This window comes from Microtus ochrogaster, chromosome 5, assembly GCF_000317375.1.
Source record: "Microtus ochrogaster isolate Prairie Vole_2 chromosome 5, MicOch1.0, whole genome shotgun sequence".
Taxonomy (NCBI): domain Eukaryota; kingdom Metazoa; phylum Chordata; class Mammalia; order Rodentia; family Cricetidae; genus Microtus; species Microtus ochrogaster.
Genome location: NC_022012.1, coordinates 63,884,947 through 63,908,905, shown reverse-complemented (window position 1 = coordinate 63,908,905; position 23,959 = coordinate 63,884,947). Strand labels below are relative to the sequence as shown.

Here is a 23,959-nt window from a genome sequence, read left to right as displayed (position 1 = left end):
GAATTGGCAAAATGTCAAAATCTGATCCCTATTCAAGATGGGTGCTGGAGACATGGATATATTATGTTGTTCACTTTTTCTTTACTTGACATTTTTAATAATAAAATAACAAGAAAATGCTTTGAAAAACTGATTTGAAAAAGAAAGAAATGAGGTTTCGTATTTCAACAGACTAAAAGCATACATACAAAACCTATAGCCAACCTTATACTAGAGAAAATCTGAAAACATTTCTTCTATCACCTATAATGAGATAGGGTGACCAGTCTACCCACTTTTATCCAATATAGTCTTTAAAGTCATAGCCAAAGCAATAAATCAGGATAAAGAAAGAAAAGCAACAAATACAAAAGATGGAAGTGAAATTATCTCTTTTTTCAGAAGATATGATCCTACACTGAAAAGACCTTAAAGACTTTGCTGCCACTCTCAGATCTGATAAACACTTCAACAAAGCAGCAGGATACAAAATCAACATGTGGAACACAGTAGAATTTCTATAAACTAATAACAAACTTATTGAGAAGAAAAGTAGACGAGGATCCCATTCATAATAGCTTCAAAAGACCATTGAGACAAAAAAAGCCACCAAGCGAGACATGGTGACACACACCTTTAATTTCAGCACTGTGGAGGCAGAACAAACAGATATTTGTAAACTCAAGGGCAGCCTGGTCTACATGAGTTTCAGGCCTGACACAGATACCTAACCAAGGAGGTGAAAGAAATTAGAAGATGGGAAGATGTTCTATGCTCATGGACAAGAAAAATTAATATTTTGAAAATGACTATATTACCACAAATGGTATACAGATTCAATATAATCCTCATTAGATTCCAAAGACATGCTTCACAGAACTAGAGAAAAATCTTAAACCTCACATGGAAACTCAAAAGACCCTGAATAACAAGCAGAAAGACTGATTCTAGAAGTGACCTCAACAAAACAAACAAGCAAACAAAATTATTCTTCTCTATGATAACTTAAAAACCAAAAGAGAAGTGGTGGGCATATCCCCCATGACATCTGAGAGTCTGAGTTTGAGAGGAGACTTTAACTCAGTCAATTTGACTTCAAGGATTGTAGTGTAAAAGGAACCCTGGGGAAATGGGCGAAGTTTGTGATGTACAACCACAGCAAGCCCTTACCTTCTTTGTTGCCTTTCTTGTTGTGTTTCTTCAACCATTCTATGTTTTTTCTAATGGCTTCCAAATAGGCTTCTGTTTTCCCTGGAAAAGGCAGGAGAGTCAGATTAAATATAAAACTTCACTGTGCCTCTTCTTCAAGGTCACAACAATGTTCAAAACCATAAATACTGAACTTATAGAACAATAAGTCTCTATTCAAGTGTGCACACATTTGCTCATGCGTAGGGAGTTTTCAAAGACAACATTGGCAATAAGATTCCAGACACAGACCACGTTGGGAAGTATCAAGAATGGTGAGTTATGCAGCACACAAATTTAGTTTGATGTCTGTGTAGGCTTCTTTTTTTAAAATATTTATTTAGTTTTTAATTGTGTGCATTTGTGTGTGTCTGTGGGTGGGTATGTGCATGTGTGAATTCAGTTGTCCATGGGGACCAGAAGAAAGCATAAGATTCCCCGAGGCTGAATTAAAGGCACTCTGAGCCATCTGACACGGGTTCTATGAACTGAACTCAGGTTTTCTGCAATAACACTATATGCGCTTAGCTGCTGGGCCATCTCTCCAGCTTCTGCTTAGACATTTCGATTCCATTTCCCAGATCGATGTGTCCCCATGATTCTTAGAATAATTTCAGGTTAGGGATGGTTCTTGTGAGGAGCAGTCTCAAGTCAAAGCATGAGTTGGAATGGCAGGTGTTTGCCGCCTCCATCTGTTGAAGGTTGACAGTCTCTGGCTGTAGTCTCTCTTGCAACTCCAAGCCCAGTTTTGAGAGGGTCTAAGTCAACATGCAGATGAGAAGGTTGGACCAGGCCTTTGGGTCTGTCAGGGTGATGAACTTCTGAACCAAACTCTAATAAAACTCCTTTAGATATACTGAATATAAAATTATATAGACAACTCTTGGCAGAGTTTCCCAGGATAACTGAGCACTGGCTCTGGGATACCGTTGGCACTCATGTCCAGAAGGAGGTATTATTACCTTAAGAATGGGGACTCTGAAGTTTGACTAAGGCCACGAAACAAGAGCATTGGACTTTGGACTGTGTTGCTTGGATTCTCATATGTACACCGTCTGAAAGATCAGATCCCACGGTCACACGCGGGCAGCTCTGCTGACACTGAAGCTATATCATTTCTATTGATATGAACTCTCCATGTTCAAAGTGTAGCAAGACACCAGGTAGCTTCCCCCTCTCTCTTTCATCTAACAGTGGAGTCCTTGAGAGTCCAGAACTTCTGTAGAGCTGGTTGTCCAGCTGCTGTGTGGCAATGCCATCAATCTGTGGCCACCTTGAGCCCTGATGCCACTAGTGACTGCAGAGCTCTGTCTGCTCTAGCCGGGCCATGTGCTTACCATGGGCCACAGGTTGTTCTTCCTGCTCCAAAATGCATTCCCATCCACCCTTTCCTCTCAACAACTTTTTGAGGCAGCCCTAACATCATTGCTTAGTTCACAGATGAAGATGCTGAGGCACAGAGAGAGTAAAGCAATATCACATATATACATATGTTCGTTGTAGAGCCGGGACTGCGCTTTGGGATTCTGATGACAGTCCATGTGCAGTGTATCACTGCCTTAAGACCTGCCAGGGTTATATTTCCACAGTTGCATTTAAAAGGACTCTCTGGACAGCTTTCTTCCTGGCCCGAAGCCCACGCAGACTTCATGATTATGACTTCATGCTATCAAGTTCCCAATGAAGTGCCGAGAAACTTCTATGGGAAAGGGATAAACGGACAATAAAAGAGACTTGCCACAATTTTTGGCCCCTTTTCGTTGTCTTCACCTATGCAAGAGCGGCTTTGGTTTCAATGGTTTGTTTCTATGAATGCGAGGCTTGTTTGCACGCATGTCAGGTGAAGGGGCTGGCAAGATGGCTCAGTGGGTTATAAGCACAGTGGGTTCGATTCCGAGAACCAATGTGAAGTGGGAAGGAGAGAACTGGTGCTTGAAACCTGTCCTCTGATCTCCACACACCCTGCCTCATAAACAATAACACATGTAAAGGAATATGAGTCAGAACACGTACAAAAGAATGTCCCGGGTTAGTGTTAACAATTCACTACACGGGCGTTGGCGCTGTTCGTTACTTGTTATAGAGTTGACCAGCAGGATTTGGTAAGTTTGCTTATTGATTTATTTGAGAAAAGGTTTCTCCATGATTCCTGATTGCTCTGGAAATTCCTACATAGACCAGGTTGGTCTTCAACTGGTGGCTATCCTCCTGCCTCTGCCTTCTGTGTATTGGGATTATGGTGTGAGCCTCCGTCTGGATTTAGTAATATAGTGATTTCTATTTCAAAATAATTTAGTTAGATGAGGCATTTTGAACAAGGAAAGAAATCTTAGTGCAGTGTAGTCTACTTCAAACTTAATTCTTCTTATAAAGAGTTTAAATCAAGTTAGTGATCTTCATATGATGTATTTTAATAAATAGATAACAATTTATCATTAGAATATTAGGTAATTAGGGCTTCTGAAACTTTTGAGTATATCTTAATTATATATTCTGCTTTAAATAATTAGAAATAATTCAAAGCATTCTTTTGAAAATCTAATCTTTGATATTGTATTATAATGTGGAAATCTTATGTGAGAAAAAGAAAATCAATGGTTATTCACTGTTTAAATACTACATTAAAAATGCTGAATTATGAAGGCTAAAATATTTTGAGGGCCTGAGAATGGCATGTAGTTCAGTTGAGAGGTTTTGCCTAGAATGTACAAAGCCCCAGGTTCTATACCCAGCAACACACAATGTTTGGTAATTCCTGCTTGTAATCTTAGCACTTGGGAGGTGGAGGCAGGAGGATCTGGAGTTCAAGGTCATCCTCAGTTACCTAGTGAGTTCAAAACCAGCCTGGAATATATAAGACCTGGTGGGAGCATGAGGGTTCACAATTTTATCCCGGCACTTGGGGCAGAGAGGCAGAGGGGCAGAGGGTCTCCCTGAATTTGAGGTCAGACTGGTCTACACGTTGAGTTCCAGGACTGCCAGAGCTTCATAGTGAGACCCTGTTTAAAAACAAACAAACAAACAAACAAACAAACAAACAACAACAACAACAACAACTCAGCACACATAGATTTATTATTCTCTCTCTCTCTCTCTCTCTCTCTCTCTCTCTCTCTCTCTCTCTCTCTCTCTGTACAGGGTTTCTCTGTAGCTTTGGAGCCTGTCCTGGAACTAGCTCTTGTAAGACCAGGCTGGCCTTGAACTCACAGAAATCCGCCTGCCTCTGCTTCCTGAGTGCTGGGACTAAAGGCCTGTGCCACCACCGCCCGGCTTTAATTTTTATCTTATGTGTATGAGAGTATTGCTGCATGTATGTAAATGCACTGTGGGCCTGGTGCCCTTGGAGGCCAGAAGAGGGCATGGGATTCATTGGAGCTGGAGTTACATGATGGCTATGAACATTCCAGGTGCTGGGAATGGAACCTGGGTATTTGGGAAGAGCAGCTACTGCTCTTAACCACTGAGCCCCTGGGCCTCCTTTATTCACCTATGATAACAGGACAGCTCTCAACTGATAGACAATAAAATGACAGATCAGTACTTCAGCCTTGTGTTCCTCGGTCATGTCCACACAGCCTCCTCAGTGCTTCTAAGTCTTTGTTGCCCACTGACGAACCCTGAAAATTAACACATATCTAGGGGTAAGAAATCAAGTATCAGCCTCTTAATACATAACCCTGAGGTTATTCGAATGTGTGGCCAAGTCTGGCAGCCAATGTCACCAGATCTGAGTTCTCCACACATTTCCTGGGACATGGGTGAAAGTGGGGATGAAGTCAGATGTCCTCTGCTCCTGGAGAGGAGCAGCTGGCTTTTATTTACATTTTCTCTTCCCTGAGCTGCAAAGTAAACCTTTTATTTATGCAGTGTGCGCTGAAAGCCCATGAGAGTCCACTTTGGAACACTGAGCTGTGTTTTTTTTTTTTTTCCAATTTATTTCAGCAGTCCTTGGAAAAAAATAGCGCGTGGCTGAGGTAATATGGCATGAGCCTTAAACCACATGCTGAAGTAGATGGGAGAGAGCCAGAGTCAAGACGCAGGCCTGCTTCTCTGGCTGTTCTGGTCCTCAGTGCCATAAGAGAAATATCCCATCATACACATGGCCTTGTTGGCCCTGATGTACTATCCTGACCTCTTCCTGCCCTGAACAAAAGCATAGAAATCCATATGGTTGATCTGCTGAGTACTGCAGACATTAGAGCTTTAAGAACATTTACAACACAAATAACAACAAAGACCCCCCTCTCCTGCCCCCCTCCCCAAATGGGCCCGCAGATAAGTGCACTGGCTGCTGAGTCTGATGACCTGAGTTCAATCCCCCGGATCCACGTGGTGGAGGGAGAGAACTGACTCCCGAAAACTGTGCTTTGACCTCTGTGTGCCTGCTACGGTGTGTGCGCTCCATAAAGAAATTAATGGCAATAATACAAGTATTTGTAAAGACTTGTTTTCTGTAATGCTCAAAACGGTGTCACTATTACGTGGTTACAGTTTTGAACTGCACATCTCAAAGCAACTGGCACAAACACCAGGAAGGGTCAAAAAGTCACTGACTGAGAATGTAACTCAGTTGGTTGAGTTCATGCCTAGGATGCACGAAGCCCAGGTTTGATCCCTAGCACCACGTACGCTGAAACGGTGATGCATTTCTGTAATGCCAGCACTCAGGAGGTCACGGTCACCCTCAGTTACACAGGGAGTCTGAGGCCAGCTCGGGTATGCGAGAGGTTATCTTGAGAAAAGAAGGAAGAGGAATAAAGACAGAAGAAGAAAACAGAAAGGAGGGGAGAAGGAGGAGAAATATAATTTCTCCACAGGGATAGTATTTTAAATGGCCACAGGATGCCATTATAAACACAGGAAGGCCCTGGATTAAGAGTTGGGGTCATGGGTTCAAGGCCCAGTTTTACTCCTCTTCGGCCATGAGCTCTTACGTTAGTCAGTTCATTTCTTGTGTGTTGCTTTACTGGTTTCTTAATTAGGGGGTGGATTCTGGAGAGGCAATTTATGGTTTTACATAGGAGGAGACACTGCCTTTGATGTCCTTCAGAAACGTAGGTTGAAGCAAGTCTCCGGGTTTGCCTGAGCTCCCATCTCGCTTGCCAGCTCACAGGAGACCAGACTCTACCGAGTCTAACAGAGCGACTTGGGACCTGAGTGGAGGCATGTAGTTGTCTGTTGTTTACGAAAGGATCCACTTGAGCTGTCAGTTTATGAATTAAACAGCCTGACTTTTCTATAAAACAGAGGTGGGAAAGGGAAGTTGTTCTGGTGAAAGTCACCTCAGAGGCCACCCATTTTCAGCTTAGTTCCAGTATCTACTTAGAAACATGACAAATGGTTTCTAGAATGAGCCTATGGTGCTACAGTGCTTATCTCATCCCTTGGATGAGTTTCCAAAAGAATTTTTAAGGGGCTGGAGAGGTTTCTGAGTAGTTAAGAGCACTGGCTGCTCTTCCAGAGGACTCAGGTTCCATTGCTAGACCCCAGATGGTGATTCACAACCATCTGTAACTTCAGTTCCTGGTATTGGATGCCCTCTTCTGGCCTCTATGGGCACTCAGTCACACACACACATACACACACACACACACACACACACACACACACACACACACACACACACGAGTCCCATAAAAATGAATTAATTAATTAAAAAATATTTTCAGTGACTCGCACATCAAGAGTGAGTAAGTAAACATCCAGCTGGCAGAAGGAACAGCTCGTAGATAATGGAGTGTTTTAAACGACATTCCTTTGGTCTCCAGAGAAAAATTAACAAGTTTCTGGATATGGTTAGAATTAGGATGAAGTTTTCATTATTGGCATACTCCTCAATTTAGAAATAACTATTGAATCATACAAATAACTTTACCCATCAAAAAGAATCATGTTAAAAATATTCTTAATCCGTGTCAGGTGTGGTGATTCAAATCTATATTCTCAGCACTGGGGAGGTAGAGATGACAGGATCAGGAGTTTGAGGCCAGCTTCAACTACATAGTAAGTTGAAGTTCAGTCTGGACTATCTGAGACCCTATCTTAAAAAGCCAAAATAAATAAATACAAATAAATAAAAAACATGAGCTCCTTTAGAAAACAATAGCTTAAATAGTCTAACTTATATTCAAAAGTAAAATGAATTATTTTTCATTAATCAATAAATAAAATGTGTAGCCGGGTGGTGGTGATGCACACCTTTAATTCTAGCACTCGGGAGGCAGAGGCAGGCAGATCTCTGTGATTTTGAGGCCAGCCTGGTCTACAAGAGCTAGTTCCAGGACAGGCTCCAAAGCTACAGAGAAACCCTGTCTCAAAAATGAATGAATGAATGAATGAATAAATAAATAAATGTGTTATTTCTGTAGTAAAAATTAAATTTGATTTAAAATTTTAATTTTTGTTTATGAGTATCTGTGTGAAGGTATGCCACAAGTGTGTTCATGCCTAAGGAGGTGAGAAGAAGACATTGGGTTCTCTGGTGCTGTAGTTATGCGTGGTGCTGAGCCACGGATGTGGGTTCTGGGAGTTAGACTCTGGTCCTCTGCAAGTGCAGCAAGTGCTCTTAACTACAGAGTCAGCTCTCCAGTCCCTAGACTGGATTAGACTGGATTTTCAGGAAACAGAATGCATGTAGGCACGTTTTGTAAAGTGAAGTGATATAAGCCTAGGGATATTGTTGTTGCTACACACACACACACACACACACACACACACACACACACACACACACACATGTTCAGCATCTGCTTGGCATGTTTAAGGCTTGGCATGGTTAAGAAATATTTACTATGACTATATGGGACCATCACCTCATACTCCAAAACCAAAAGAGACACTCTGCAACCATTCTTGCCAGTGTGTCCTTAAATTATTTCATTAAATGATTTTAACTGAGCCATTACCTTATTCTATGTGCCACTCTGCAGTGCTTCCAACTTTCTCTCCGAGGAAAGCCTGTACTCCACATACGTGCTCACCATGCTCACCATCCAGTGGGATGTGTGTGCATGTGCATGGCTTTTGCCTGCCTATGTAGAGAGGTGAGAATATCTCTGCCAGGTATGGTGGCTCACGTCTTTAGTTCCAATACTTAGAAGGCTGAGCCAACAGGACTGTTACAAATTCAAGGCTAGACTAGGCTACATAGTGAGTTCCAAGTCAACTAGGGTTAAAGACCCTGTATTTAAAGAAAGAAAGAGAAAAAAGAGAGAAATAGAAACCCATCAGTCTTGCCTTCAACCACATTCATGCCCCATTTTAAAGTTGTGGGAACTTTAAGGGGTGGTGGTGGGAGACACATTCAATAGGGATGGTGGGACGCCAGCTTATACCTTCTTCTTCCCCTTGAAGGGGGTGACTTTGCTCTGTCAGGGTTCCTCCTATGATGTACCACCCACCACAGGCCCAAAGCAACAAGACCAAAAGACGATGGACTGGATCCTTTCAAACTGTGAGCCAAAACCCAACCTTTCTCTTTGCGAGTCTCAGGTGTTTCGCTATAGTGAGAGAAAAGTGGCTAACACACATTCGTATTCTACATAGTCAGTCGGTACCACCCACCATTCATGCTCCATTTTCAGTGTTTCCTCTAAAAACAGAAAAGGCATGCTACACCCTGCCTGCGGATGCTTGCACAGCAACACAGGGTGCCACCTTCAGCACTCAGCATGCTGCCTACACAGGTTAAAGGACTTACTGTGTGGTTGCTGTGCTCCTGGGGAATATGACCTTTGCACATGAAGGAATAAGAGAAGGAAAGACTGGAGGGAGGGAAGAAACAGAATTCCTTGAGGGAATTGGTTTCAAGTCTTGTGAAAAGCAAATCTGGAGTGGCTCTAGAATATCTTATTGGCAGAAACTGAAGATGGGGTGCTAAGAGGACAATGGTGGAATTTTAAGGGGTTCCTACTATCATACTACGCCAACTTTTCCATAAAATCATCATTAATTGACAAGAATGGAAAAGCAATGGAAAATAGTTAACAGCCAGACATGATGGCACATGCCTTCAATCTCAGCAGAGGCTGAGGCAGGTGGATCTTCATGAGTCTGAGGACAGCCTGGTCTACGCAGTGAGCTCCAGGCTAGCCAAGCCTACAGATTCTATCTTTAAAAATTTGAAAAAAAAATGTTAACACATATAGGGCCAATGAGATGGTTCAGTGGTTAGAGTTACTGTCAAGCTTATGAGTTTGATCCTTGGATCTCAATGGTAGGAGGAGAGACAAGCTGCCCTCTGACCACCCATGTGCACTGTCATATGTGTATGTACACATGTGTGTGTTCCCCACTAAATAAATGAGTTAACAAACAAAAAAACAAATAAATAAATGTAAGAAATGTTAAAGAGCTATGGCATAAGCATGAGGGACCAGGTAATCATATATCAGAGCATAGAAGAGAAAGCAAAGCCCACCCCACCCCCACCCACTCATTACCACGGGAAGTTATACAGAGCCAGTGTAGAGTCCAGTGAATGTTATGTTCTCAGATGACAACTTAGCTGAGTTCCAATTCCTCTCCCCCAGGAGAGAGAACTGACCCACTTCCACTCTCCTCTCTTCCTGAGGAATAAAATGTCCAGATGAACCTACTAAGGAGACACTGGTATGACCTAGCAGGCTCCAATTATACCAAAGAGGTCAACATTTCTTAGCAACAGAAAGGTAAAACAGAGTCAAGCATTTCTGCCCAACTTCTGATAAAGAAGCAGTGTTTCAAACGAGGTATCTCGAGACATAGGGATATCATTTTTCTGTGGAGTAACTATGAAACTTGTAATAAAAGGAGCTTAAACCATGAGCATACCACAGAATCCACATCCTGCCCCAATCAAAAGTTTTAACAATTTAGAACATAAAGCGCCATTAAGTCTTTTTCCTGGAGGGAAGTTGGTTTTTGGGAAAGCTCGAAAACTCCTAAGAAGATGTGAATTTTGTGGGCCATAGATACATTTATTTTTAAAGCAAATTGATCCATTGAATTTGTGATTTTTATCAGGTTCTTAAAGATATTTCCAGGCCGCATCCCTTCTTGAGTACAGAGTTTGCTTTGTTAAACCCAGACTCTTGAGTGATGTGGCTGAGTAAGCTGTATTGTGATTATTTAGAGAACTATTAAACAAGTTAAAGAAATAGTGCTCATGTCTGGAATTCTAGTACACAGGAGGCCGAGGCACGAGGGTTGCCATGAGTTTGAAGCCAGCTTGGACTACACAGAGAGTTCTAGATCAGTCTGGACTAACGTGTCTCAAAACACTAAGCCAAACCAACTCATTAAAATGTGGAATTGTAAACTCAGTACATCCTTTCTTGTCTAAAGAAATCAATAAGTATTGCTCAATCAATTAGGATTATAAACTGAACATTACAAAAATACATAAATGACTGCAGATATTCCCTTAACCATGAATATCCCTTCCTAACTACAACAGCCCAATGAAAAATGAAACCAACTTGCCATCCCAGAAGACTGAAGACCATTAAAACACACTGCTATTCAAGTGCAGGTGTCACATGCTAATCTTAACTTTGCAGACTGTACTGTGTGGGCTTGATGTTGGATCACCCACTCTGCAAATCTTAGCCATGCAGATTTGCTGTGGGGGGCTTTATTTTGGACCGCCCTACTTGAGTGTTGAAAACTTCTGCTTCCCCAATTTCATTGCCAACGCAGAGCTGGTAGATCCGTACCTTTGGCTTCATCTGTCTTTCCTCCGAGGTTGGAGTTAGCATCTTTCGTAGAATCCTTCAGGGTTCCATATTCCTTTTCCATCTTGGCGGCTTCTTCCTTGGTGCTGTCGGTTTCTTCGTGACTCTTCTCTGATGGCACTGTGATCAGAGAGTACATGGTGTTTATGACACCATTTCCTACCTTTCTTAATTTTTAATGCCGAACAAACTTCATTTAAAAGATAAAGTTTGAGGTTATGTTATGGTTTTCGAATTGAAAGGGATCTCAGTGGTTATCCAATCCAACCCTCTACTATCATTTCACAGAAGGGGAAACTGAGGCCCCAGGAAGAAAGAGATGCTCGGGGTCACCCACTGAGTTAAGAAGCAGGGCCCAGACTCCTAGCACTCCAGATTCTGCAGGGGACACTCTTCCTTCAGCCATACTGTCATCAGAGAGCGATTGCTTGTCTTGTTTATTATTATTATATTAGAAATTGGCGTTCACTATGTTGTCCTTGAACTCCTAGCTCAAGCAATCCTCCTGCATCAGTCTTCAGAATAGCTGGCATGTATAATCAAAGCTGGTTATTTGTCTGACTTCCCTCCCTCCTTCCTTCCCTCCCTCTCTGAGGAGGACCTTGGCTGGTGATCAAACCCAGAGCCTCATGAATGCTAGGCAAGTGCTCTACCACTGAGTTATACCCTCAGACATATTTATTCTAGTTTAGTTAGTGTTGACAGTCATCTGGGATGTGCTATATAGGTCTTGGTTACAATAACATTAATTTCTTTTTTGAGACAAGATCTCATGTAGTCTAGTTTGGCCTTGAACTACCAACCCTCTTGCTGTCTCTGACCTCTTGAGTTCCTTGCATTGGAGAGGCAAATACAGGGGGATTTCTGGACTTGCTGGCCAGTTAATGTAGCCAAATATATGAGCTCCAGGTTCAGTTAAAGATCATGTCTTAATAAATAAAATGAAAAGCAATAAGGATGCCACTTGATGTTGATCATATATATCTCCCATTTGAAGGCTAAACATGAGAGGTAGCAAGCATGCCTGCCTAGCAAGCATGCAGGCCTGCCTTTGAGCCCTAGTAGTAACAAGACCAATTAAAAAACTCTGCATGAAAGCATCATCTTAAAGGGTACAGCATCGCCAACATGTATATAATATCTGTGCTGGGGGAAAATGATTAAACCATAAGAATCCAGAGCATGCAATCTTTTTTCTTTTTGTCCCTGCCCCTTTGAGAGGAAGATTCTTCACACAGCTCAGTTCTGTACTGTTTGCTGGGCAGAGCAGGGTTGTGGGTGGAAGAGAAACAGAAAAGGGGCATATTGTGGAGGAGCACAGAGGATCCCCGAGGGGTGGGATGATCTGGGGTGGGACCATGGAGAAGAGATGTGGGGGCAGTGGGGAAGGACAGATAGCCTGGGATGGTGGTCTCAAGAAGTGTTAAGAAAGAGACACAAATGGAGGCTTTTTTTGTTTTGTTTTTGTTTTTGTTTTTCAAGACAGGGTTTCCTCTGTAGCTTTGGAGCCTGTCCTGGAATTAGCTCTTGTAGACCAGGCTGGCCTCGAACTCACAAAAATCCGCCTGCCTCTGCCTCCTAGTGCTGGGATTAAAGGCGTGCGCCACCACGGCCTGGCTACAAATGGAGGCTTTAATAGAGGATTCACTGTTTTGTAATCAACCACCCCCAAAGAGTGTTTATTACACACCTACATAACTTTTTACTGCAGCACTAGAGGTGTGGCTCTATGGCAGAATGCTTGCTTTCTACACTGAGGCTCTGTGTTCAATTCTCAACCCAGGAAAAAACAACAAAGAAGACCCCAAATGAAAGAACTTTTCCATGCTTTTGGCGGCACGAATTCTCTGTTATGACAGACTACGAAGTAGTCAAGTTTACATGTGGTTATTACTATGTTTGAAGTTGTGATTTTAAAATGTTTTGAGATCTATAATGCTCTCTTAATGTTTACAGAAGCTCACTCTTTACTACTAAAGTAGCTATTCTTTTAGCAGCTAGGAAAAATAAAACCCGCCCCAGGTAAGTAAATCCTACCTGGGGAAAGCTTGCTTTTGCTGTCAGTGCTGTTTTTTTCCAGCTTGTTCTTGGTCTGCAGAGCAATTGTTTCATCCAAGTTTTCTAGAAAGAAGAGAAGAAATATGCTTTAATTTCCTGAGAAATTATATTAAACGTTCACTCCCATATGTGGTGATTATGGGTGTGTGCCACAACTCCTGTCTTAGATTTTTATTTATTCATTTTTACTTTTAATGTCCTTTCAAGCAGAGTCTTATTCTACCCTAGGCTGACCTGAGACTTTCTCTGAAGCCAAGGCTGGCTTCCAACTCCTATTTAATCCTCCTAACGCTATCATCCCTGGTGCTGGGATTACAGGCTTGAGCCACCATGCCTGGCCAACTGGCTTAGCCAGTAAGCACTTAATTTTAATGACTTCCCACTTAAGTAGCAACTTGTGGTTAGTGGTTACCATGTAGACACTTAGCTTCAGGTAGCAGCAGGAACAGCTGCTTACACAGAAGCCTCTGCAGTGTCTTTGACCTACTTCCACAGGAGAAATGACAGCACAGACTTCCCAAGTCACACGCTTGACATTGTCCTGAACAATGCCTGCTCTACTATTAGAACCTGTGGGTTGTGACCCATTTGGGGTCACATATTGAATATCCTGTATATCAAATATTTATATTTCATTGTGTAACCGTAGAGTTTCTCAACCTGTGGATCATGACCCCTTCGGGGTCAAACAACCCCATTTACAGGAATTGCCTAAGACAGAAAACACATTACAATTCATAACAGTAGCAAAATTACAACAAAATAATTTTATGGTGGGGGGGTCACCACAACAGGAGGGACTGTATCAAAGGGTTGCAGCATTAGGAAGGTTGAGGATCACGGTGTTAGAGGAATAGAGTTGGTTGGACAACACCAACTGTAATCTGAACACATTTCTTTTTAAGACAAAGAGAATAGGTAGACTCACATATATACCTACACAGACAAGACATCTAGAAGACTGTAAATCAAAATGTTGTGAGGGGATTAGTATCAGGAGTCATTTTAACTTTCTTTTGCATTTTTTTCTTTTTCTTTTTTTGCCTTGAATGACTTTTTTTTAAAAAAACAAGAAATATGCTCTCTTTTTTTATAATAAAAATACAACTAGTAAAACTGTTTCTATGTAGTAAAACCCAGGGTTCATGCTGAATAATTTTGGATCATGCTGACCAGAGTGGCATTTCTACCTATTTGTTTCTCTTTGCCCAAAGCACATGGGTGTTGAAAAGTACTCAGGGAAACAAAAGCCCTTAAAAAATCAAAACAATTGAGTACTTGCATTACACAACTCATTTTAACCTTTTAAAAGGTTTAAGTATGTACGTGTATGAATATTTTGCCTGTTTGCCTGTATGCACAGCATGTATGTGCTGGCTAGTTTTATGTCAACTTGATACAAGCTAGAGTCATTGAGGAAGAGGGAACCTCCATTGCAAAAATGCCCCCAACAGATTGGCCTGTGGTGCCTTTTCTTGACTGATGATTGACATGGAAGTGCCCGGATCACTGTGAACGGTCTCACCCCTGGGTTAATGGTACTGGGTGCTGTACGAAAGCAGACTGAGCAAGCCAGTAAGCCAGTAAGCAGCACTGCTGCAAGGCCTCTGCATCAGCTCCTGCCTTAAGTTCCTGTCTTGACTTCTGCCAGTGATTGAGTGTGACCTGAGAGTTGTTTCGTCCTTCATTTAACAGACAGAAGAAGTGAAGCCTTGCCAGGCAGTGGTAGCACATGCCTTTAATCCGAGCACTTGGAAGACAGAGACAGGTGGATTTCCGTGAGTTCGAGGCCAGCCTGGTCTACAAGAACTAGTTCCAGGACAGGCACCAAAGCTGCAGAGAAGCCTGTTTCAATCCGCCCATCCCCTCAAAAAGGAGCAGGACCTTCTCAGTACAGCAGAGCAAGGTTCCTGTTTCCCCAGCCAGAACTCTTTCTGCTTGCCACATACAGTACAGTACTCAGAGGGGGAAATCAAGATTTAACCCAGACTTCTAAACGAAAGTAAAAAAAAATGTTAATGGGCTAAATTGTAATAAAATTGCTCCCTGGAGATTATTTTAAAGCACTAATAAGGTTTAATATAAAAAATGTGGAAGGCTTTTCTTGAAACTGAATTATTAAGATGAAAAGTCCAGAATGTCTAATTAATTTTATCTGCATGCATCATTAAGCAGAGCAACTCTGTTACCCTGGAGATCTGGGCTGCTCTGGCATAAATCATCAAATCAGTGAGGCGATTATTGCCAGATCCTTAATTCGCTTTGAACAATGAACGCGGCCATGGTAAAAATAAGGCAGAATGCTTACCAAGGTAGGAAACGCCTTCTTCTGGAGATATAGTGCCATACTTGACCATCATTTTCACAAACTCGATCAGCGTCTTCATGATAGTGATCAGGGTTTCTTTCTCTTTCGCTTCTTTTTCTATGGTAAAAGAACAAAATAATCAACTAAAATCATTTTATCTCTATTACTTTATGGGTGCATGGGTGTTTGCCCTCATATATATTTGTGAACCACAGGCATGCATTCCTGCAGAGGCCAGAAGAGGGTGAGAGAGCCCCTGGAGCTGGAGTTACAGAGGGGTGTGACCATGGTGTGGGTACTGGAAATGGAACTTGGGTCTTTTGGAAGAGTTCATTGCTCTTAGCTGCTGAGCCATGACTCCGGCCCTGATGAGAAGCAAAATAATTTAAATAATAATAATAATAATAATATTATTATTATTAAAATAATAGACGATAGTTTTATCTTTCACTGCCAATCTATGAAGTAAGGCATAATTATTTAAATATCTTCCCCTTTTGTTTTTTATAACAAATAGCCAAACATTTAACTTAAAAAAAAACAACAAAAACTAAGACACAATTGGGAATGTAGGGCAGCTTATAGCTATAAAAAGCTGCTTTTTAGAAATGAACGCATGTTATCTTTCCCATGGGGCTTTAATTTCATCTGAAATATTAGAGTAATAAAATAGAAAAGAATTCACTTCTGGGGTAGGAATTATAGTTCCATTGGTACTGTGCCTGCTTAGTGTATATAAGGCCAAAGGCTTAAACTCCAGCACTGAATAAACCAGGCATGGTGACTCAAGCCTTTAGTCTCAGCATTTTGGGAACTAGAGGCCGGAGGATGAGAAGTTTAAGGTCATCCTTGGACATAGTTTGAGGTCACCCTGTTTGCAGGAGACACCACCTTAAAACAAACAAACAAACAAACAAACCTGAAAGATAAAACAAATAAATAACATTCCACACAGAGCGACTTGGGACCATCACAGGTTGCTGAGTTAGGGAGATGAGTTAGGAGGATACTAAAAAAGACGTGACAAATGACTTTGGTCATCCCTTGTTCAAGGGTGGGCCAGTATATTTAGTGTTATGCTGACGCTCTGCACTGAGAAGAAGTGACTCATTAGAATGACACAGATTCTGAGCTGGTCATTTTGCCAACCCATGGGGCAACATGGCTCAGACAGATCCTCCAGACCCAGCCTTGCAGATTCAAGCAGAGAGGCCGGTGCCATCTGGCCAATATCTGGACCTGAAGGACAAGGAGAATTTTCTGGGGCTGGAAGCTCATTCTATGATCACTTTATGGAGAAACCAGATTACAGCTCCAGAAAATTTACCCAATTGTTCACTTGAGGGCTTTAGCAGGGATGGGGAAAGCTGTTGGGGCAATAAGGGGCACCTGCCTAAACAGTGACAGAAGAGATTAAGATTCTCATCATTTGCAGATTATCCAGAAACACACAGAAGCCAAATCCTACAGACAGCTCTGTACACACGTGACTGAAGAGACTGGGGAGGATGCATTTACAAAAGAACAATTTCTCAGATGTGTTTGGGCTCTGGACTTTCTTTCATCTCATGCTCATGTGAACTCACTGGAAAACCAAAGCAGAAAATGTCTAGTAAGCAATGTCTTTAATAATTTAGAGGCGAGCAAAGAAGGCTCCCACTGAGAGAGGAAAAAGAAAGCTTTGCACAAGATTTAATATAACTGGCAGGATCTTCTCTTGATGTTTTGTTTTTTGACACCGTGCCTAGAAAACACACTAGGTAAAACAATCCAGATACAGAGACAGAGATGGCATTCTCTCAGTTCCAAACCCAAGGCTTCATTATTCATGGATTCAACTAGCTGAGGATCAAAAATATTAAAGAAAAACTATGACTGCGTTTTTACTGAGCATAAACAGGTCGTTTTCTTGCTGCTGTTCTCCAAGCAATACAGTTTAACAACCATTTGTATAGCACTTCCATTGTGGTAGGCATTGTAAGTAAATCAGAGATGATTTAAAGTCCATGGGAAGATATGTAATGATTATAAGAAAATACTATATCTTACTCCAGCTCCCTCTCCGCCATCTCTTTCTCTTTCTCTCCCCCAACTCTGTATATGCGTATGTGTGTGAAGGGGCTGTGTGTGTTACAGTAATCAAACTCAAGCCTTGTAGCATTTTATATAAAGGACTTGACTATGTGTGGATTTTGGTATCCAGAGGAGGTCCCGACACCTCTGTGCTTATAGAAAGACAGCTGCACGTGGAATTTAAAAAAGCTAAGTCGTTGAAGTGCAGAGTAGAATGTCATTGCCTAGGACTGGGTAAACCTGGGAGATGCTGGTCAAAGGTACCAAGTTTCTGTTCTGTAATGTGAAAAGTCTGGAGTCTGTGAAACTTGGCAAGTATGGCTGGTAATATTGGATATATATTTGAAATCTGCTAGATCATATCCTCACAAGAACAAGAATAAAAAAGAAGAAAGAGACAATAGCAACTATATGTATGGGTGATAGGCACAGTCATTGGCCACACCATGATGATCATTTCACAGTGCAGATGAACACTAAAACACCATGTTATATGCCTATGGTATACAATTGTGTGTGTGCGTGTATTGTGTGAGATAGGATCTTGTTATGTAGCTAAGGCTGGCCTCAAGCTCACAATATAGACCAGGCTGGAGCTATGCTCACGGTAATCCTTCTACCTCAGTACCAAAAGAGCTAGGAATCTAGGATTTATAGGGGTGTACATATTAAGTACCCCTCAATAAAGATGGGAACAGAGCATCAAAGAAAGCTGAAGGGCCAGAGAGACAGCATGGGTGCTCAGAGCATTCGCTACCAGGCCTGATGACCCAAATCACATTCTTTCAACCCACAGCAGTTGAGAGAAAAAACTGATTTCATCGAATTGTCCCCCAATCTTTATATGTATGCTGTGGCACTCATGTCCACACACAAAATAAATGAATAAATAAATGAAATTAAAAAGTCTGGTAACAAAAAAGCAGCTATAGTAAGAGCGAAGACTGAGCTGGGTCAGGGCAGGTCAGTGATTCATCTCAGCACGTGACAGATTTGGGTACCTGTACGCAGCAGATGTTCTGTGGCTGTTTACAGAACAAATAAATGAACTGCCTGTTAACGAGATTAAATTATCCAGAAACTCACTCCACATTTCCTGATTGCCCTTTCCATGACTAGCACACTAGCACACCACTTTTGAAAAAAAAAAAAAAGTGAAATGTTTTTCCCAGCCAAAAGTGTATGTCATAGAGAACTGCACTTGGAAACCACGAACAGGAAGAAAACCACCCACACATTTCCAAGAATTACTGTCTCATTTCCCTTCCTCACGGCCATAAAGTGGTGGTTACCTGAATCGATGCTCGTTAGTAATGCATAGAAGTTGGGGAAATACTGGAGTTCCTCAAAGTCATCTTCACTGCGCGGGTTGGTTCTCCTTTCCAAGCCGTTTGACAAGGTCACAGTGTTAGATACGGTCTCATCATTTTCTCTGTTAGCAAAGCCATCGTGCACGGCTGCCGCTGGAGTCTTCAGTGAGGGGGAAAAAGACAACAGCAAATAAAGATGGTTTAGAACGAATGCAGCACCAGGTCACTTCTCTCCTTTCAGATGGCCTCGGGGTTCCTCCTCCTTCACAAGGCCCTGCAGGTTCTAGGTAGGAGCTCCCTTGTGTGGCTCAGGAGAGACTAGACTGGGGATTTCTATGGTTCTGCTTTGGCCACGTTCCCCTCCGTGAGTCTTTCACTGAGGAGAGAGCTTTGATTCACACGGGGTGTGAATTCACATAGGGGTGGAGTGGGGTGAACCAGGAAAGCTTTCGGACTGTCCATCAGTAACTGTACTAACACCTTGGAACTTCCAGGAGAGTTTTGTCTCTGGATGATACGTAATTTTTTTCCCCCTTCCCAGACCTGATCTTTGTTCTTATTTTGGTGAAAGTTCACTTGCCGTTCGATAGACTAGACAAAAATCTAAGAGATTTTCTTTTTCCTTTGTTTCTCCATATCTGATCTATCAGTATCCTTGTTGGCTTTACTTTCAAATCTTATGGCAATTTTTACATCTCTTTCTCCAGTAACCCATATTCGTCCACGCAGTCTTTCACACCCCCCTTCTAACTGGTATACCACTCATCTGAAATGTCTTCTCAGTTCAGTATCTCATGCCCTGTGGACCGAAGTATCTTTCTAGCAATTTGATCTTTAAAGACTTTGCTTAAAATCTACTACAAGGAGGCCAGAGATGAATCTGGGTTGGTAAAGTGCTTGCTTTATGAGCACAAGTGTCCCAGTTTGATCACAGAATCCACATTAAAAATAAAAGTTGATGGGACTGGAGAGACGGCTCAGTAGTTAAGAGCACCGACTGCTCTTCCAGAGGACCCAGGTGCAATTCCTAACACCCACATGGCAGCTTACAACTCTCTGTAACTCCAGGATCCAACACCCTCATACAGACATACATGCAGACAAAGTTCTAATGCATACAAAATAAGAATAAATAAATCATGTTAAAAAAAATAACAAAATAAAACTTGATCCCAGTGGCACACGCTTGTAATCCCAGGGCTAGGAAGGTGGAAATAGGCAGATTTCTTTGGCTTGTTGATAACTATCTTACTTTGCTTGCTGAGTTCCAGTCAGTGGGAGACCCTGTTTCAAAACACAAGGTGGACGGTGCCTGAGAAATAGCACCCAGGGTTGTCCTCTGGTCCTCACATTCATGCATGCTGACGCGTACACGCACCTACATGTAAACATACCCACATGTACCTGTGCACATGCATACATACACACACAAATACATACACACACATACTCCTGCTATGCTATGGCTTGGATATGGCTGATTCCTGTAAAAATTCACATTGAAACTTGAATTACGGGGGCTGTTCTTCCAGAGACCTGGGTTCAATTCTACACCCACAAGGCAGCTCACAACTGTCTGTAAATCCAGTTCCAGGGGATCTGAAGCCTTCCTACACACACCCATGCAGGCAAAATACCTGCATAAAATAAAAATAAAGAAAAAAAAGAAATTTCAAATGTCAATGAAAAGGTCTTGAAGACAGGGTCTTTGAGGGCCTTTGAGACATAGCAAGTTAATGTAGGCTCCTCCCTCAGGAAGGGATTAATGTTTATGTTGGTTTGAATGATATGTTTCCTTTAGTCTTAGAGATTTGAATACCTGCTTATGGTTTAAGATATGAACTTTCAGCTTGCTGCTCCAGCCTCTGTGCCTGCTGCCACCTTGGGCTCTAGCCTCTGTGCCTGCCTGCAGCCTTGGGCTCCAGCCTCCCTCTGTGCTTGCCTGCCACCTTGGGCTCCAGCCTCCCTGCCTGCCTGCCACCTTGTTTCCTCATTGTAATGTGATGGGCTCTTAACACTCTGGAACTGTAAGCCCAAATAAACTCTTCTTTTGTAAGTAGCTGTGATCATTGAGTGATGTGGGACTCCCCTCTGTATGCTGTGAATACCTTTGGTTAATAAAGAAGCTAGTTTGGACCAATTGCAGTGCAGAATAGGGCAAGGTAGGAATTCCAAGCAGATAGAGGAGGAGAAAGTAGGCAGAGTCAAAGAGATGACATGTAGCTGCCAAAAGGGAAAGATGCCTGGAACCTTATCAGTAAACCATGAGCATAGTGGTAAAATATAAAATAATAGAAATGGGTTAATTTAAGAGTAAGACCTAGCTAGAAATATGCTTCTTAATAGCTTAATAATGCTTAAGCTATTGGCCAAACAGTATTGCAATTAATATAGTTTCTGTGTGATTATTTACAGTCTGGGCAGCCAGGAAACGAGCTAGCAGCTTCTGCCTACAGCAGTGGTTTTTTCAGGGTGCAAAAAGGATGCAATTTTCATTAGCCAATGCTAACTTGGCTTGCAAATTGCCAACAGAGATACTGGCATGTTAATGACCTCTCAAACAGGGGGTTAAAAATGATTACTTAGGGCTAGAAGTTTTGTCAATTTAGTACCCCTTTCCCATCTCTAAATCTAAATAATACACCCCATAAAAGCACCTTGTGGTTCATTTATAACATGAAACATGAAAATTGCATCCTTTTTGCACCCTGACTTAAAAAGACCCAGGGTCATAGACACAGCCCTGGCAAAGACACAGAAATGTGACTCTCAGGGAGCGTTGCACTCATATAGTAGGTGTGCACTGTCTTTTTCCCTATGATTTTCTATCTAAACAGTTAATGTGTTTGGCTTCATTCTGACTTGTTCTGGGATTCTTTTCTGAGCTGCAGTCAAGGCTCTGGCTTTACCTGAGTGGAATCTCTAGGGGAAAGTGTGCTCCTTGGGCAGCTAGTGGCTGTGCTAGGCTGTGTCTCTCCACTGTTGACAAGACTGGGCTAGTTAAGGCTAGCTACTGTTTGGGAGAGACTTGTGTGAGAGAGACTTGTTAAAAGGTGAGTGGTACCCCTGCCCCTCTTACACATACACCTGCTTGTCCTTCCCCTTTCCCATCTCACAGGGCAAGCCACACAGGCCTCAACTATTCCATCTTGGGCTTTTCACCTACAAAGCTGTGCACTAAATACATTTATTTTCCCTTTTTAAAGAAAAGATTTATTTATATTTATGTGTGTGGGTGTTTTGCTTGCACGTATGTCTGTGCACCAGGCGTATGCCTGGTAAAGGTGGAGGAGGCCAGACATTGGATCTCCTATGACTGGAGTTACAAAAGGTTGTGAGTCATGAGTCACCATGTGGGTGTTGGGAATTGAACCTGGGTCTTCTGGAGGAGAATTTAACGCTCTTAACTGATGAGCCATCCCTCCAGTCCCTGTTTCTCTTTTTAATAAATTATCTAGTCCCAGGTATTCTTTTGTAGCAATGGGAAACAGATGAAGGTAAAACCCTTTAGTATTTTCCCCTGGCTTTTACAGTAGGCATCAGACTCCACATAAGACTGAGGCTCTGTGTGGTCTGGGCTGGGGCTACTCCCCAGTCTCCTGACACTGCCCTCCTTTCTCTGTCAGTCACAAGCCCTTGTTTCAGTTGCCTGGATACCCCACACACGTGACCTCTCCTGTTTACAAGTTAATCCTATTTGACTTTTAGTTTTCGGCTCAAATTGCTTCCTTAGGGAAGCCTGTTCTCAGCCTGAGTGAAGAACAGGTGCCTTTTCTCTAAGCTCTTGATGCGGTTGCCTTTACAATGACTGTTTGGAGACGATCTCGTCTTCCACTGGAACTTAACCTTTGTGGGAGGAGAGATTGTGTCTTTTTAAATTAGCATGGCATTCTTAGCACCCTATGGTACTCTGAAAGAATACTTTGTTTGCATTAGTGCATTTAGAAGACATGAATAACATGCCAAGCATATGGATGTTTTAGAAATGAATAAATGTAACAAGTGAAGGGTTGTGAAGTCACAACTGCTTTTGCGTAGACCTGTCTATCTGTTCCTCCATGAATATGAAAAGTTTGGTGGTTTGAATAGAAATGGACACCGTAGGCTTGTAGATTTGAATGCTTGATCACCAGGGAGTGACACTATTAGGAGGTATGGCCTTGTTGGAGTAGGCCAAAACCGATCTTATTTTCTGGCTCTTGTAAAATAGCATCTCTGCAGGGCCTGTTGATACACATTTGTAATCCAAGCATTTAGGAACCTGGGAAGATTTGATCTAGAGTTCAAAGACAACATTGGGAACACAGAAAATTCAAGGCCAGCTTGGACTATGTGAGAGAAACACAAACACACACCAAAACAAAACTAAACCCACAGAAACATTACCATATTGCATGTGATAGTTCACGCCTATAACCTAGTTCATAGAAGGTCAGAAGGCATATTTGCCACTGAGCTGAGGCCAGCTTACATATTATGTGAGACTCAGCAAACAACCACCTTCCAAGAAAACCCAACCCCAAAGCAAACAACAGAAGTGCAGCGTTCTATATAGCATTGCTTTGTATCGCAGAGGATCCTGGAGGTGCTAAGGGGAGGGGGAGCTTCAGGTCTGTGTACTCGGGAGAAGGAAAATCAAAAGCAAGGCAGGGATCTGACACCCTCCATTGCTACATTTCTCCAGAAAAAGAACTGAGTGAGGAGACCAAGATCACGGTAGCTTTGTTGATTCCAAGAGGAAAATGCAGAGAGGAGCCCAGGAAGGGGAAATAAGGGTGAACTGTAAGCTCAGATGAAAGGTGATAAACAGGCTTCTGAACCAATGAAAAGGGGAAGGGGCAGGCGGAAGAACGCAGCCTGACACAGAGGAAGGATCAGACTGGGGGTGTGAGCTGCTGTGCAGAGGATTGATCTATCTACCCCTCCCATCTTTCTCTCTCTCTATGTACATTGACGTTCATACACATGCACTGGGAATAGATGATAACATTTATGTAAATGGATGGAATACCAAAAAAACTTTGGAGCATTGGTTCCAGCACATTTGGGATGCTGTAAATACTTGTATCATATGATATGTCCCCAGTGTGCTAAAAATGAGACACTTTCCAAGTACTCTTTGGCATCAGGTAAGGCAGTAATTGTACAGAGATACATAAAGCACACATACACATATGCCCATGGCAGGAATGCATTCCCCACACTCTTGTACATACCACTTTCTCTGATATTTTTTCAGCCTGATTCTCGGTCCTGCTTGTGGGTTTATCCAGGGCCTCAGCCTGATTCTCGGTCCTGCTTGTGGGTTTATCCAGGGCCTCAGCCTGATT

At 42.3% G+C, this 23,959-nt stretch overlaps 1 protein-coding gene across 1 annotated transcript in view; it reads right to left on the bottom strand.

The window, feature by feature from the left end:
- Scg3 (secretogranin III) overlaps positions 1–23,959 on the bottom strand; it is a 35,928-nt gene that overhangs the window by 3,220 nt on the left and 8,749 nt on the right. The window contains exons 7-12 of the mRNA XM_005347612.3: positions 23,846–23,953; positions 18,612–18,789; positions 15,247–15,363; positions 12,918–13,001; positions 10,863–11,000; positions 1,150–1,230 (exon numbers count right to left, since the gene is read on the bottom strand). Of these exons, the coding sequence (XP_005347669.2) occupies positions 1,150–1,230; positions 10,863–11,000; positions 12,918–13,001; positions 15,247–15,363; positions 18,612–18,789; positions 23,846–23,953 (706 nt within the window). The remainder of the gene's footprint in view (positions 1–1,149; positions 1,231–10,862; positions 11,001–12,917; positions 13,002–15,246; positions 15,364–18,611; positions 18,790–23,845; positions 23,954–23,959) is intronic.